Here is a 14,902-nt window from a genome sequence, read left to right as displayed (position 1 = left end):
GGGCTTGAAATTTTTTAGATCTAAATATAATTGTGTGCAGCTCACAGTTTTCTTTTTGAATGTCTACATCTTTTTAAACAACTTGTATGTTTTTTGTCCAACAGATTAAAAACCATTTTTCTATTGCTTTCATCATCTATAAATATGTTAAGAATGTGAAGCTGTTGGAGCGCATTGGAATAGCCAGACCTGAAGAGGAGTTCCATGTTCCTTTAGATTCATATAGGTAGATACTTCCTTGAATATATTAAACTAGATTCATTATATATATTTTTAATTCTGTGAATTAGCATCTATATTCTGGGAAAAAAGTAAAACATCTGTATTCTACAATAATAATAATTCTTACTATCTAAAGATCTATACAATCCAATTTTAAGACATATGGAGAAATATATTTATATTATTATTGAATTTGCCAAATGATACTTTTCATTGTGTGTTTGATGTTTCAGAATTTTATGAAACTTATTAGATTGTCTTTGTATTTGAAATTAACTTTTTTTTTAGTTGTCATTTTTTACAGAGCAGTTTTTCTCAGAAGGTGCCTCCAGAGTCAGCTGTGTGACTTTGGGCAAGTTTCTTAACTCTTCTTAGCTTTGTTTTTCTTATCTATAGAAATAGGAATAAGAGTACTTGTCTTGTAGAGTCATCAAGAAGAGTCAATTGAATTCTTTTTCTTAAGTTCTCAGTAAAAAATTTTTCCCACTTTGTTTTTTTCTTTAGATGTCAGTTATTCATTCAGCCAGCTGGTATCTTAGAGAATCAGTACAAAGAATCCACCACTTACATTTCCTGGAAGGAAGAGCTTCATCGGAGCAAAGAAGTCAGATGCATGCTGCAGTGTCCGTCAACAGAAATGAACTTCTTACCTCTCATAGTCAACACAGTTGCTGTGCCTGATGAACTGAGCTATATAAGTGCACAGGGGGAAGACTGGGATCCAGCTTACATCCTTCACCTTTACCCTACTGTCACCTTGCGAAATTTTCTCCCGTATTCTCTAAGATACTTACTCGAGGTATGTCTTTTGCATTTTTAAAAAATTTTATTTATTTTTAATTGAAGCATAGTTGCTTTACAATATTGTATTGGTTTCTGCCATACATCAACATACGTCAGCCATAAGTATACATATATGCCCTCTGTTTTGCATTTTGTTTGACTTTTATTATTGCATGGAGTGAATTCTTTTTTTTTTTTTAAATGGTATTTTTGTTGAGGTCTGTGTTTTACATCACATACTTGTAATGCTTTAATAGTAATAATAATAACAAAAATTGGCATAGCATCTACTTTGTGCCAGCCACTAGTTCATGTATTTTACATGCATTATTTAGTCCATACAATAACTTCCCAAAGAAGTTGCTATTATTTGACCCATTTTACAGATGAGGAAACTGAGTCACAGGGGGGTTAAGTGACAGACTCAGAATCCTGCATCTAATAAATGGTAGAACTGAGATTTGAACCGAAGCAATGTGATTCCTTGTTCTTCACCCCTGAACTGTGCTGCATCTGCTATAAATTAATAATTATAATCATCTCTTTATTATCTAAGTACAGTTCTCTTAGCTAAAGTACAGGAAAGCACCAGTGAGAAAATACTTCATCTTAATTTATTATGAAGTTAATCTTAGTTTTTAAAGTGATGATTATTTAGTTCAAATTTATTTTAAAGTGACGACTATTTGGGTCAAGATGAACCAAAAAATAATTACTGTCTGTCCTAAGAAATATTAGGGAACATTTTCTAGTAATGAAGTATAGTAAATGCTTTTAAATTTGTTCATGCCGCAACATTTCAAAATACAAAAATCTGAAAAGTGTTTGGAACCTAAATTAATTTTCTTTGTGTAACAAGAAGCCACCTTGACTTGTGGAGACTAAAATTAACTAGATGAACTAGGTAGTATTTATTGAGTAAGCTCTTGCTCAGACAGTAAAGTCTGCCTGCAGCACAGGAGACCCAGGTGTGGTCCCTGGGTCAGGAAGATCCCTTGGAGAAGGAAGTGGCAACCCACTCCAGTATCCTTGCCTGAAAAAAATCCCACGGGCGGAGGAGCCTGGCAGGCTGTAGTCCATGGGGTTGCAAAGAGTTGGACAGAACGGAGCTACTTCACTTTCATTTTCAAGTAGTATTTATACAACAGAAGCTGTCAGTAAGGAAGCCTAGTTTATTATATTGCCATTACTCATTTATAAAGCAGTTGCACCTTAGATAGCTTGTCAGAATAGTTTGACATCACTTTCCTTCTTTTATTTGTATGAGAACCATTAAGTGTAGAATGTGAATAAAGGATGAAGCTGAAGCACAGGCTGTTATGTGGCTCATGTAATGACATATCTCTTAATGGAAATAGCCAGTGTTCTTGAATCCAGCCTTAGATTCTTGACATGGGTCTGACTTTTTCTCAAAACTAACAGCCATTGGCCTGCTGATGGCTGAATGACAACTTCTGCCTTTGGCTATGATACAGTGTTTTCTTTTTAGTCCTTAGTAATTGTTGGATATTCATAATATGTAAAGATGGTACCTTGAAGACTTCTCAGTTAATGTGAATCTGGTAGGTAATTTAGTATTTGTATAAGATAGGGAAGTTATTGCAGATATTTTTTTAAAATTGGTAAGCAAATTTAGTTTTTGTTTGTTTTTAGGGAACAGCAGAAACTCATGAGCTGACCGAAGGCAGTACAGCCAATGTTCTACATTCACGAATCAGTGGAGAAATAATGGAATTAGTTCTGGTGAAATATCAGGGCAAAAACTGGAATGGACATTTCCGTATATGCAATACCCTTCCCGAATTCTTCCTTGTGTGTTTTTCTTCTGACTCCGCAGAAACGTTGACAGTTGACCTGTCGATACATGTCAAGCGAATTGGCAGCCAGATGGAGCTCTCCATTTTCAGTCCCTACTGGCTAATCAACAAGACTTCTCGGGTTCTCCAGTATCGTGCAGAAGATACGCATGTGAAACATCCAGCTGATTTTAGGGATATTGTTTTATTCTCTTTCAAGAAGAAGAACATTTTTAGTAAAAATAAGGTGTGTTTTTGTTGATAAAAACAAATTATTCATTGTCACTGGTATGTATTAGATCCAAGACTACTTTTAAGGAATACATGATTAAGTGGGCTATTAGGAACTAACAACAATAGTGTCCCAAGGCTGAGGTATCTTTTTCTCCAGTGCCCCTAGAATTACTTCTGTTCTTGACATAGTGTCAAGTGGAAAGCTTGGCTTTATGTAGGTTACCGGTGATGCAATGGGGTTTCAAAAGAGAGAGCCGTTGAATTTGGTTTATTTTAACTGAGCCTCATATGTATGAAGGATTAAGGTGAGAGAAAAACAAAGCCTAAGGCCTGATCTGATCCTTTTGGCTCTGGTTGTTTCTTTCCTTTGCAAACTCACATCTTGATATTGGTCACCTCTGGGCTTTTGCGTAGCTGCACCTGCTTAGAATGTCTTTTGCCCTACGCTTTCCCTGTCTGCTTCTTGTTTTCTCGTTATCACTGTTCATGCTTTGACATTCTGCTCCGGCCTGACATGTGTGAAAGATTTTCTGATCCTGTAAAGCAGAGCTAGATATCCCATGCATGTTCTGTTAGAGCAGTGCTTCTCAATCTCAATCTCAATGTGCAACAGAGTCACCTAGAGGGCTTTGAAAACAGACTGCTGAGCCAGGCCCCCATAGTGCAGTTCAGTAGTCTGAGTAGGGCCTGGGACCATACTTTGAGAACCTCTGTCATAAAGTGTTGATTAATGCTTGATATTGTACCTGTTTATGTGTCTGACCTTTGGTTATACTCAGGTTTTTATCATCTGCTGGGTAGATGGAGGTTAATACAGGAGCAGAATTAGATTTCTTCTGTATAACTTTACCTTTTCCCATAGCCATAAGTAAGCTTTTTATCCTGTCAGTTTGATAGGGTTTTATCCCTCTTATGTGGCTGTTATCACATTAAGTCTTGCATTATAATTATTAGTGTGTATTTCCTATCTCTGTTTAGTTGGAAGCTTACTGAGGACAGGTATTGTGTCTTCCATTCTCCTTATCGCAACACTTTTCATTGTTTGCTGAATAATAAAAGCATAAATTCCCTGTGTGTGCTAAAATTTTAAGAATTCATTAGCTCTATATCAAAAACCTGACACTGGAAAATATCACTTTACATTTTAATTCCTTCCTAAGTAACAGAAGGTCTCATTGGTATACAGCTTTAAATTCATTATACTCATCACAGAGGTGAATGCAAAGGGAAGTTTAGAGCTCTGCTTTCATTGTGTTGTCCCCTAGAGTTCCTGTGCTTCTTTACCCACTTGCAGCATGCCTTTGATAATACTTTGCTTTGTCTCATGTTATTAAATAAATGTCTAGTGGTCTAGCACCTATCCATCAAATAAAATTAATACAGTGTTTTAGATTTGTTATATGATTGTCTGTGTTCTCTGGTGTAGGTACAATTAAAAATTTCAACTAGTTCGTGGTCCAGTGGTTTTTCACTGGATACAGTGGGAAGTTATGGATGTGTGAAGTGTCCTGCCAACAACATGGAATACCTGGTAAGGTTTTTGCTTGCTTATTTACCTCTGATTTCATTCACGTTTTCTTCACTAAATAAGCTGGAAATCCTCAGGGGTATAGAAATGTGAATTCAGAGTATTACATGGAGGATGTCTACTATTACATTATGTCTGTCTATTTATTTCTAGTACAGTTAGCAAAGCCTAAATTTGTCGGAGTTTAAGACAGTGATTTTAATACATTTAAGGAAGGAATTTGGTAAATACACAGAATTACTAGACTCCACATTCCATACCACTCCCTGCCAAAACGTCTTAAATCTTAAATTTCACTGCAACAATTTGAATAATCTGATACTAGTTGTTTCATTACCTCTTTGAAATTTTTATTTCATTTTATTGATAGCAGAGAGAATAAAGCAGCGAAGGAAAGGGTACACTGATTTTAAAACAATTTATTTTGGACTGTGAAAAAGTAAAGGATTTTTAAATATTAAGTTTGTTATTATAAGTCATCATTAGTTAAATTACTGATAGATATTTCTTGAATTGGTTTCCGCTGGTCCCAGACTAAGGAACTGAAATTTTTCTTCTTAGTGAGAAGATAGTCATGGAATATGGTTCTTTTTAGTTACTCTATTTAAGAAATCCTATTTTAAAATACTTGAAGAAGACTGTGAGTGAATAGCTGTGTGTGTTTCAAGCTGAGTAAAGTACTGGGAAATGATAAACTTGTTTGTTTCCTTTCCACAGGTGGGTGTCAGCATCAAAATGAGCAGTTTTAATCTTACACGAATAGTTACTTTGACTCCCTTTTATACCATTGAGAACAAGTCATCATTAGAACTAGAAGTTGGTGAAATTGCATCTGATGGCTCACTGCCAACTAATAAATGGAACTATATTGCTTCTTCAGAGGTAATAATTTTCCTTTAATATAACTGGCTCCTAAAATGTACAATTGTGCGGTAGTTTGAGCATTCTTTGGCATTGCCTTTCTTTGGGATTGGAATGAAAACTGACCTTTTCCAGTCCTGTGGCCACTGCTGAGTTTTCCAAATTTGTTGGCATATTGAGTGCAGCACTTTCACAGCATCATCTTTCAGGATTTGAAATAGCTCAACTGGAATTCCATCACCTCTACTAGCTTTGTTCGTAGTGATGCTTCCTAAGGCCCGCTTGATGAAGCAACAGTTAGAACCAGACATGGAACAACAGACTGTTTCCAGATTGGGAAAGGAGTACATCAAGGCTGTATATTGTCACCCTGCCTATTTAACTTATATGCAGAGTACCTCATATGAAATGTCAGGCTGGATGAAGCACAAGCTGGAATCAAGATTGCCAGGAGAAATATCAATATCCCCAGATACACAGATGACACCACCCTTATGGCAGAAAGCAAAGAAAAACTAAAGAGCCTCTTGATGAAAGTGAAAGAGGAGAGTGAAAAAGTTGGTTTAAAACTCAGCATTCCAAAAACAGATCATGGCATCCAGTCCCATCACTTCATGGCAAATAGATGGGGAAACAATGGAAACAGTGACAAACTTTATTTTTGGGTGGTACAAAGACACTGCAGATGGTGACTGCAGCCATGAAATTAAAAGACGCTTGCTTCTTGGAGGAAAAGCTGTGACCAACCTAGACAGCATATTAAAAAGCAGAGACATTACTTTGCTAAGAAAAGTTGATCTAGTCAAAGCTATGGTTTTCCACTAGTCATGTATGGATTTGAGTTGGACGGTAAAGGAAGCTGAATACCGAAGAATTGATGGTTTTGAACTGTGGTGTTGGAGAAGACTCTTGAGAGTCCCTTGGACTGCAAGGAGATCCAACCAGTCAGTCCTAAAGGAAATGAGTCCTAAATATTCATTGGAAGGACTGATGCTGAAGCTGAAGCTCCAATACTTTGGCTACATGATGCGAAGAATTGACTCATTGGAAAAGACCCTGATGCTGGAAACTATTGAAGACAGGAGGTGTAGGGGACAACAGAGGATGAGGTGGTTGGATAGCATCACTGGCTCAATGGACATGAGTTGAGCAAGCTCTAGGAGTTGGTGAGGGACCGGAAAGCCTGGTGTGCTACAGTCCATGGAGTCTACAAAGAGTCTAACACAACTGAACGACTGAACTGAACTGACTGATAGGTGGTTATAGGATCTCTGAATAGATGAACTGGAAGTTTCCTTGAAAAAAATCCCCAAAATTCAACCACCTTTACAGAGAAGGAAGTTGAATCTCAGTTTTTTTTTTTTAGGTCAGTAAGGTTATTGGAGATTGAGATCATTGTGGCCTAGATCAAAAGAAAATGTTTCATAGAAGAGCTGGTATTTGAACAAAACTTTGCAGACTCAACAAGAGGTGAAGTGAAGAGAATAAGGACAGTGGGGGAGGGGGCAGATGCAACGACAAGCATTAGTGCCTGAATTTGCCTGAGTTTTCAACCAAACCAGCTGACTGAAGGATAGGACTGTTTTTCTGTACATCTAAAAATAATTCTAAAATTCTCTTTAAAACTGCTTGGCCAAAAGTTTAAGAGGAGGGACTCCACTTACAATGCAAAGTTAGACCTCTAAGAGGCATCGGCTTTCCAAGGCACTTAGAATGATCTCCATAGATTTGGCAGCACATACATGTTCCTTATCTTTTTGTCTTTGATGTGAGTTTGATAGTAGCAGTATTCTTTTCAGAAATAGAATTTACCCAGTATTCTGTCATGGGTGAGGAACTTTTGTTTTATGAACTAAAATCTCAGTTTTACAGGTGAGGAAACTGAGGCTCAAAAAGGTCAAGATTAAGATCAAACAGCTATAGGGGGTAGTGTCAGGAGTGCCAGCAAGGTCTTCTGCCTTCAGTTGCCTTGTGGTTTATCTAGGACAAGATACTCTGGAAGAATTCATAGTGCAATTCATAAAAGCAAATATTAAGATTATAATTTTTAAATATTTAAGATATTTGAGATGTTCTTAATAGCACTTCAGTTCCTCATATTGTAATTATTCTGTAAGTATGAAAAGACTAATACATTTGTTCTTCTGATGGAATTTCTTTGGGTTCATAAATAATCATTATATTGTCAATAATCTCAATATGAAATGTAAAGGAGCTCTTTTAAGAAACAGTGATAATTGAGTTATGATCTGAATTAGAATTTAAAACTTTATTAGCCACTGTTTTATTTACCATAGTATTGTTTTAAGACTGATATTTGACTTTCATATTTTCAGAACCTTCCATTTTGGCCTGAGAAATTTTCAGGCAAACTGTGTGTGAGAGTGGTGAGCTGTGAGGGATCATCCAGGCCATTCTTTTATAACCAACAGGATAATGGCACTTTATTGAGCTTGGAAGATCTGGTACGTTTTCCTGTTTTTAAAATAAAATATCTTTGATTTTTAAAGTTTACTTTACAATATTTTATTAAGACATGCTGTAAAATATTCTGATAATTAATGGAAGGTATACTAACTCTTAACAATATATAATGCTGTACATATGTTTGTAATAGATCAGAGCCAGTGTGATTTTCTGTAGGAATTTAAGAAAACAGGCTTTTTAATATCTGTATGAGTGATTGAAATTCTAAATGTAAGGTGCAGTTTAATGCTTCAAACGTACTCCTTTTTTCTGCAATAGAATGGGGGTATCTTGGTGGATGTAGATACTGCTCCGCATTCAACTGTCATCAGCTTTTCTGACTACCATGAGGGATGTGCACCTGCCCTAATAATAAACCACACACCATGGGACGTCCTCACATATAAACAGAGGTATGAAATAAAAAGGGTTCTTAGAAAATCTGATTTGTTTTCGGTGGTTTAGTTGCTAAGTTGTACTCCACTCTTGCACCCCGATAGACTGTAGCCTGCCGGCTCCTCTGTCCTTGGGATTTCTGAGGCAGGAATACTGGAGTGGATAGCCATTTCTTTCTGTAGGGGATCTTCCTGACCTAGCGATCGAACCTGGGTCTTGTGTGTCTCCTGCATTGGCAGGCAGATTCTTTATCAACTGAGCCACCAGGGAGGCCCCTGGTCCACAGTTCCTTCTAGGAAATCCTTGGGTCTAGATGTGATTCACCTTCCATGTGTTTTCAGATTTTAGAAAGGTTATAGGGATGTGTATTGCTAATAGCCCTAGCAAGTTCTGAGGCAGTACTCTGTAACCAGCACATTAGTATTCCTGTAGCAAAACGTATAAACATTCATAATAAGTGAGATAAATGAAAGTATTAATCGTTTCCCATCAGTTCAGATCAAGTTTTGCTGCCACATGAGTTTGGACACCAAAGTTAAGAGAAGACCATTTGGGATTTTGAAGCTTTTCACGTTTCAGAACTGCATACAAGGAACTGTGAACTTGTTTAAGCAGTACCGTTCTTTTGTGGTCTCGTGATGCTCAGTGAGCCTCTCTCTATAAATCGTATTGTTTTCGTAGGAGAGTAGAATATTAAACAGGAGGGCAGAGGGCTGAAGACAGATAGAAGTGGAAGATTAAATAGTGATATTGGATGTGTTGTAGTACAGACTGACAGGAATTTTGTTGTCCTTGTGTGTGCTGTTGTTTAGCTTGGGTGATGCCATTAAACAGGCAGCTTTAGATTCTTAAAATATGTAATAATATATTTGCAAAGAATTATTATTATAAATCTTCAGGGCATTATTTTTATGTATATATTATAATATAAAATAGTAATACCCATTATATACATGTATACATACACACGCATATAAATATATAAAAAGTAATGCCTTGCTGGGACTTCCCTGATCATCCAGAGGCTAAGAGTCCGCCTGCCAATGCAGGAGACATGGGTTCGATCCCTGGTCTGGAAAGATCCCTCATGCCTCAGAGCAGCAGAGCCCATGTTCCACAACTGGTGAGACCACGGGCCACCACTGCTGAAGCCCAAGCGCTCTAGAGCCTGAACTTCACAACAAGAGAAACCACCCCAGTGAGAAGTCCGCACGCTACAGCAGAGGACCCGCTACTCCCTGCAACTGGAGAAGGCCCTCAGACAGCAGTGAAGACCCAGCACAGCCAAAGATAGATAGATAAATTTTAAAAAATTAATGCTTTCCAGGTTTAATGTATTCTTAACTCTCATGGCTTGAATCTGCTGAGAGATTTGAAAGTATAGATTAAACCCTAAATGGGTTACTTTTTGTTTTATTTTAGTTCTCTGCAAAGTCTCTTGTGTTATCTAGACCAATACTCCTTAAACTTAAATATCAGCATTAAGATCTCCTAGAAATCCTGTAAAAATGCACGTTCTGAGTTAGTTGGTTTTTGGTGGGTCCCGGAATATTGCCCTTTCCAGCAAGCCTCGAGGTGATGCTGGTGCTGCTGGCCCAGGGACCGCACTTGGAGTAGCAGGGGAACAAACCATTGTTTTCTCTTCTGAGACTCTTACTTCTTATGCAATGCTTTTGATTAAAATCTCAAATTTGAGTACCAAGTAAAGTTCTCTGTTCCTAAAAAGTTTACTTTTCACAACCTTTTCTATAGATGAATTCTGAGGTACCAGTCTGTTTACCTTCATGAATTTTGTTAGTGCCATCTTACCTGGATCAGTTCAGAGTATACTGCAGCTTCAGAAAGAGCAATATTCTTTGCCCTCAAGCTTCAAAATCATTAGCTATTTGGACATTTCAGGGTACTTATCTTTAGGCAGAGTTGTGTTTTATTAACAAAGGCAGTTTTATAACATGTTGGTGCCAGTCCCCTCTTCAGTAAACCACAGGTCTACGTTTCTCAAGGCCAGGGTATTTTAATCTTCCCTCTGTCACTTGTGTTTCAGCGGGTCAAAGGAAGAAATGGTGTTGCTGCCAAGACAAGTTCGACTCTTTGCCTGGGAAGATCCCACTGGTACCAGAAAGCTTAAATGGAGTTATGCCGCAAATGTTGGGGAACATGATCTGTTAAAGGTATCATCTGATGTGAATGGGTATCATATGAAGTGTGCTGTGCTTAGTCGCTCAGTCGTGTCCGACTCTTTGCGACCCTATTGACTGTAACCTGCCAGGCTCCTCTGTCCATGGGGATTCTCCAGGGAAGAAAACTGGAGTGGTTGCCATGCCCTCCTCCAGGGGATCTTCCCAACCCAGGGATCGAACCCAGGCCTTCTGCAGTGCAGCAGATTCTTTACTGTTTGAGCCACCAGGGAAGTGCCTGATAACAAAGGAAATAGATAAGTTAGCTTCACACTGTCATCTTTTTCTTTATTGAACTAAAAATGAATTGCAAGTATTTTCAAAATAAGTTGCTTTGGGGCTTTAGTTGGTAAATAGTTCACACCAATATTGTGTCCTAGATCAGTCAAAATACTTTATTTGCATTAAAAAAAAATAGGCCTGTTTCAGCTTGCCTAAGACCAGTACTTTTTTATTTACTTTTTTTAATAAGGAAAGAGTTTTGAGGCTAAAAGTGAAAAACAGCTTTATTTTGTATACCACTGTTAGCTGTAAGACTTTTTAAGGCAAGTTTTCCCTATCAAAGCCATATGGTTTTTTAATTAAAGGAGTATGACAGTAGTAAACTATCCATATAAGAAATATAATAAATTACTTATTGAAATACTATTTAGATAGCTAAATTAATTAAACATGTTATTTCCTAGACACTTAGACTTTGGGAAGGGCTTAAGAATTCATCTGCCGGGAACTTCCCTGGTGGTCTAGTGGCTAAGACTCCATGGTCTCAATGCATGCTGCTCGGGTGTGATCCCTGGTCAGAGAACTAGATCCCACATGCTACAGTAAGAGTTCATATGCCTTAACTAAAGATCTCGCATGCCACAACTAAGAACCAGTGCAGCCAAATAAATAAATACTTATAAAAGTAAAAGAATTCATCTGCCAGCCTCCCTCCAATAAGACACTGGTCCTTCACGAGTGGTACCTAGTTTCTGTAGGATTATATTCTATGCTGAAAAGTTCATACAGTGTCATATTCCACTGTCTGGTAATGCAAGTTGTCATAAAAGCTTTCTTGGTTATTTAAAATAGTAATTGGCCAAGAGTGACTGAATTATCCTCTCCTATATTCTCGCTGAAATACCCATAAAAGAGATAGAGTTTTGAAAAATCAGACTGATGGTTATGAGATTCTTGGAGTGATTTTTGCCATGACAGTTTGATGGAGCTCTGTTACTTGCTTATGCTTTACTTTTTACAACAGAGAAACCCTCAAGGGTTCTAAGTGGTAGAGAGGAGCTTAAGTTCCCTGTTACAATGAGGTCTCTGACTCAGAGACATGCTAGCTTGTCTTGACCAGGGGTCCCTGTACTATGCTGGTGTTATTTTCGTTCTCCTCGCATTTCATGCCCCTCAGCAACCACAACTCCCATAAGGCAGTACACAGATCCTGGAGAAATAATGGTATCGCCATCCTGAAAGACTATGTCAAGGTCTATAAATTAAGGCAAAATCATAAAGAATCTTGGCAATAGTATATTGACAGGCTGTGGTTTTAAATATTTCTGTTCTATTTGCTGTTAGAAAACCAGACAGTAAGAAATAGATTATTGTGCCTTAGTCAACTGGTAATCTTCCAGGTTAGGAAAATTAAGCTAGAAATAAGACAGTTAGCCATTTCCTTGTCTCCTGGCTGATCTGAGAAGGGAATTCTGCTGAGGCTCAGGTGTACATGAAAAGGGAATTCAAAGAAAATCCACACAGTACTGTAAAGCACTTTCCTCATTCAGTTCAAGTCAGTCACTCAGTCTGTGTCTGACTCTATGACCCCATGAATCACAGCATCCAGGCCTCCCTGTCCATCACCAACTCCTGGAGTTTACTCAAACTCATGTCCATCAAGTTGGTGATGCCATCCAGTCATCTCATCCTCTGTCGTCCCCTTCTCCTCCTGCCCCCAATCCCTCCCAGCATCAGGGTCTTTTCCAATGAGTCAGCTCTTCGCATGAGGTGGCCAAAGTACTGGAGTTTCAGCTTCAATATCAGTCCTTCCAGTGAACACCCAGGACTGATCTCCTTTAGCACAGACTGGTTGGATCTCCATGCAGTCCAAGGGACTCTTAAGAGTCTTCTCCAACACCACAGTTCAAAAGCATCAATTCTTCGGTGCTCAGCTTTCTTCACAGTCGAACACTCACATCCATACATGACCACTGGAAAAACCATAGCCTTGACTAGACAGACCTTTGTTGGCAAAATAATGTCTCTGCTTTTTAATATGCTATCTAGGTTGGTCATAACTTTTCTTCCAAGGAGTAAGCGTCTTTTAATTTCATGGCTGCAGTCACCATCTGCAGTGATTTTGGAGCCCCCAAAAATAGTCAGCCACTGTTTCCAGTGTTTCCCCATCTATTTGCTGTGAAGTGATGGGACCAGATGCCATGATCTTCGTTTGCGGAATGTTGAGCTTTAAGGCAACTTTTTCACTCTCCTCTTTCACTTTTAACAAGAGGCTTTTTAGCTCCTCCTCACTTTCTGTCATAAGAGTGGTGTCATCTGCATATCTGAGGTTATTGATATTTCTCCCGGCAATTTTGATTCCAGCTTGTGCTTCTTCCAGCCCAGCGTTTCTCATGATGTACTCTGCATATAAGTTAAATAAGCAGGGTGACAATATACAGCCTCCTTTTCCCATTTGGAACCAGTCTGTTGTTCCATGTCCAGTTCTAACTGTTGCTTCCTGACCTGCATATAGGTTTCTCAAGAGGCAGGTCAGGTAGTCTGGTATTCCCATCTCTTTGAGAATTTTCCACAGTTTATTGTGATCCACACAGTCAAAGGCTTTGGCATAGTCAATAAAGCAGAAATAAATGTTTTTTCTGGAACTCTCTTGCTTTTTCAGTGATCCAGAGGATGTTTAAGTGTGAATAAACAGGAAACAAACAAACAAACATGGAGTTTACGAAAAAATAGTTCAGGAGAAAACTGTAGCATGATCCTAAAGATTCAGAAGCTGATCACACTTCTGAAAATTTTTTTTCCACAGAAGGACCAGAGAAAATTTTCAGAATGTATGCCTGAGATTCCCAAAGTTATAAACATACGACAGCTATGATAGGAGAAAGTTGGTGAGATAAAAGACAAAGACAACAAAATAAAATGAAAGGGGGAGCAGGGAAATAGTATGTTCTGAACATAATATATTAACACCATTTAATCCTAAATTTTAATTACAGAAATATAGATCAAAGATGATTTTTTTAAAAAGGATACCAAGTAATAGAAGCAAAGTGAGTAATAAAAGAATTCTAAATCAATTGAGAAAATGAAAATAAAGAGAAATTTGCTCTTACAGTAAAAGAAGGAAGCCTAAGGAAGTATATAGTAAGTGGCAAATGTCAGTGCATTTTGTTGAATATATCATGTTAATGCTTATTATATAGTATCATAAATTCCTATGGTTATAACTTAGAACTGCTGGTTAGAACTCAAAACCAGATCTTCTTGACTTCATAGTCGCCGGACTTTTCCCACTAAACCATGCTTCCCATCAAGCATGTCAGTAAATGAAAGTGGTTTAAATTCTCCTATTAAAAGATCACATTCAGATTAGGTTAAAAAGTAATTTCTAACCAGATGCTATTTACATGAGATCTGCGTTAACTGCACAGAAAGTTAAAAGCATGAAGAGATGATAAAGATTTAACAAGTAAACAAAAGTAAAAAACAATTTAACTATGATTCAAAGCAAAAATCATTAAATAGAATATGATAATGTGACACAGAAAGCATGATAGCCATAAACCTTCATGCAGTGAATAATATTGCATCAAAATGTATGACCGAAAATGTTGGAAGTCAACTGAAACATTGTTGCCTGGGGATATTTTAAAATACACCGTATTTAATTTTTAACAGATCCAATAGATTGAAAACAAATAGAGAGCATTTGAATAATAACCAAGATTGAACCAAGATGCATATCAAATTTTGTAGTTTACAAGGAGAAAATTCACCTTTTTTAGTAGGTATCTCTGAAATATTTATAAAATTTAATCATGTTAGAGTAAAAAAATCGGGCCGTCTACTTTGATATATGTTAAAAGCTGTAGATCAGTTTCAGAGAATAGCAAATAGCAACCATTTCTGTGCTTTTGGCGATGTCCTTTGTTTTTGGCTTCTGTGTTCCAAGTAAGCTTAAAAAGCACATATTAGGTACTTATACTGCCTGTTGAAGTGAACTGTTGTTTTATTTATGTTGAGTCCAGAATGAAAAAAAATCATTATTTAAATATCTGAAGACATGCACCAAATCAAACCTAATATTTTTAAATGCTATAAAAGACTGTCAGCTAAGAAGGCTCTTCTTAGTGAAAGTTAATACAAACTGATGACCATAGTTTGACTATTTGTGTGATTTATATAAATACTTGCAGCATTATAAAGTATTAAAACCT

The 14,902-nt window shown here is 37.4% G+C and overlaps 1 protein-coding gene across 4 annotated transcripts in view; it reads left to right on the top strand.

Moving 5' to 3' along the window:
• VPS13C (vacuolar protein sorting 13 homolog C) overlaps nucleotides 1–14,902 on the top strand; it is a 180,020-nt gene that overhangs the window by 133,312 nt on the left and 31,806 nt on the right. For all 4 annotated transcript variants that reach the window (XM_068965194.1, XM_068965193.1, XM_068965196.1 and 1 more), the window contains 8 exons: nucleotides 105–226; nucleotides 727–1,021; nucleotides 2,659–3,048; nucleotides 4,462–4,566; nucleotides 5,281–5,445; nucleotides 7,761–7,889; nucleotides 8,170–8,303; nucleotides 10,331–10,457. In XM_068965194.1, coding sequence (XP_068821295.1) covers nucleotides 105–226; nucleotides 727–1,021; nucleotides 2,659–3,048; nucleotides 4,462–4,566; nucleotides 5,281–5,445; nucleotides 7,761–7,889; nucleotides 8,170–8,303; nucleotides 10,331–10,457 — 1,467 coding nt within the window. The remainder of the gene's footprint in view (nucleotides 1–104; nucleotides 227–726; nucleotides 1,022–2,658; nucleotides 3,049–4,461; nucleotides 4,567–5,280; nucleotides 5,446–7,760; nucleotides 7,890–8,169; nucleotides 8,304–10,330; nucleotides 10,458–14,902) is intronic.

The sequence above is a fragment of the Capricornis sumatraensis genome, chromosome 2, assembly GCF_032405125.1.
Source record: "Capricornis sumatraensis isolate serow.1 chromosome 2, serow.2, whole genome shotgun sequence".
Lineage (NCBI taxonomy): Eukaryota > Metazoa > Chordata > Mammalia > Artiodactyla > Bovidae > Capricornis > Capricornis sumatraensis.
The sequence above is the reverse complement of the archived record's forward strand: the minus strand, read 5'-3'. Positions and strand labels throughout refer to the sequence as shown.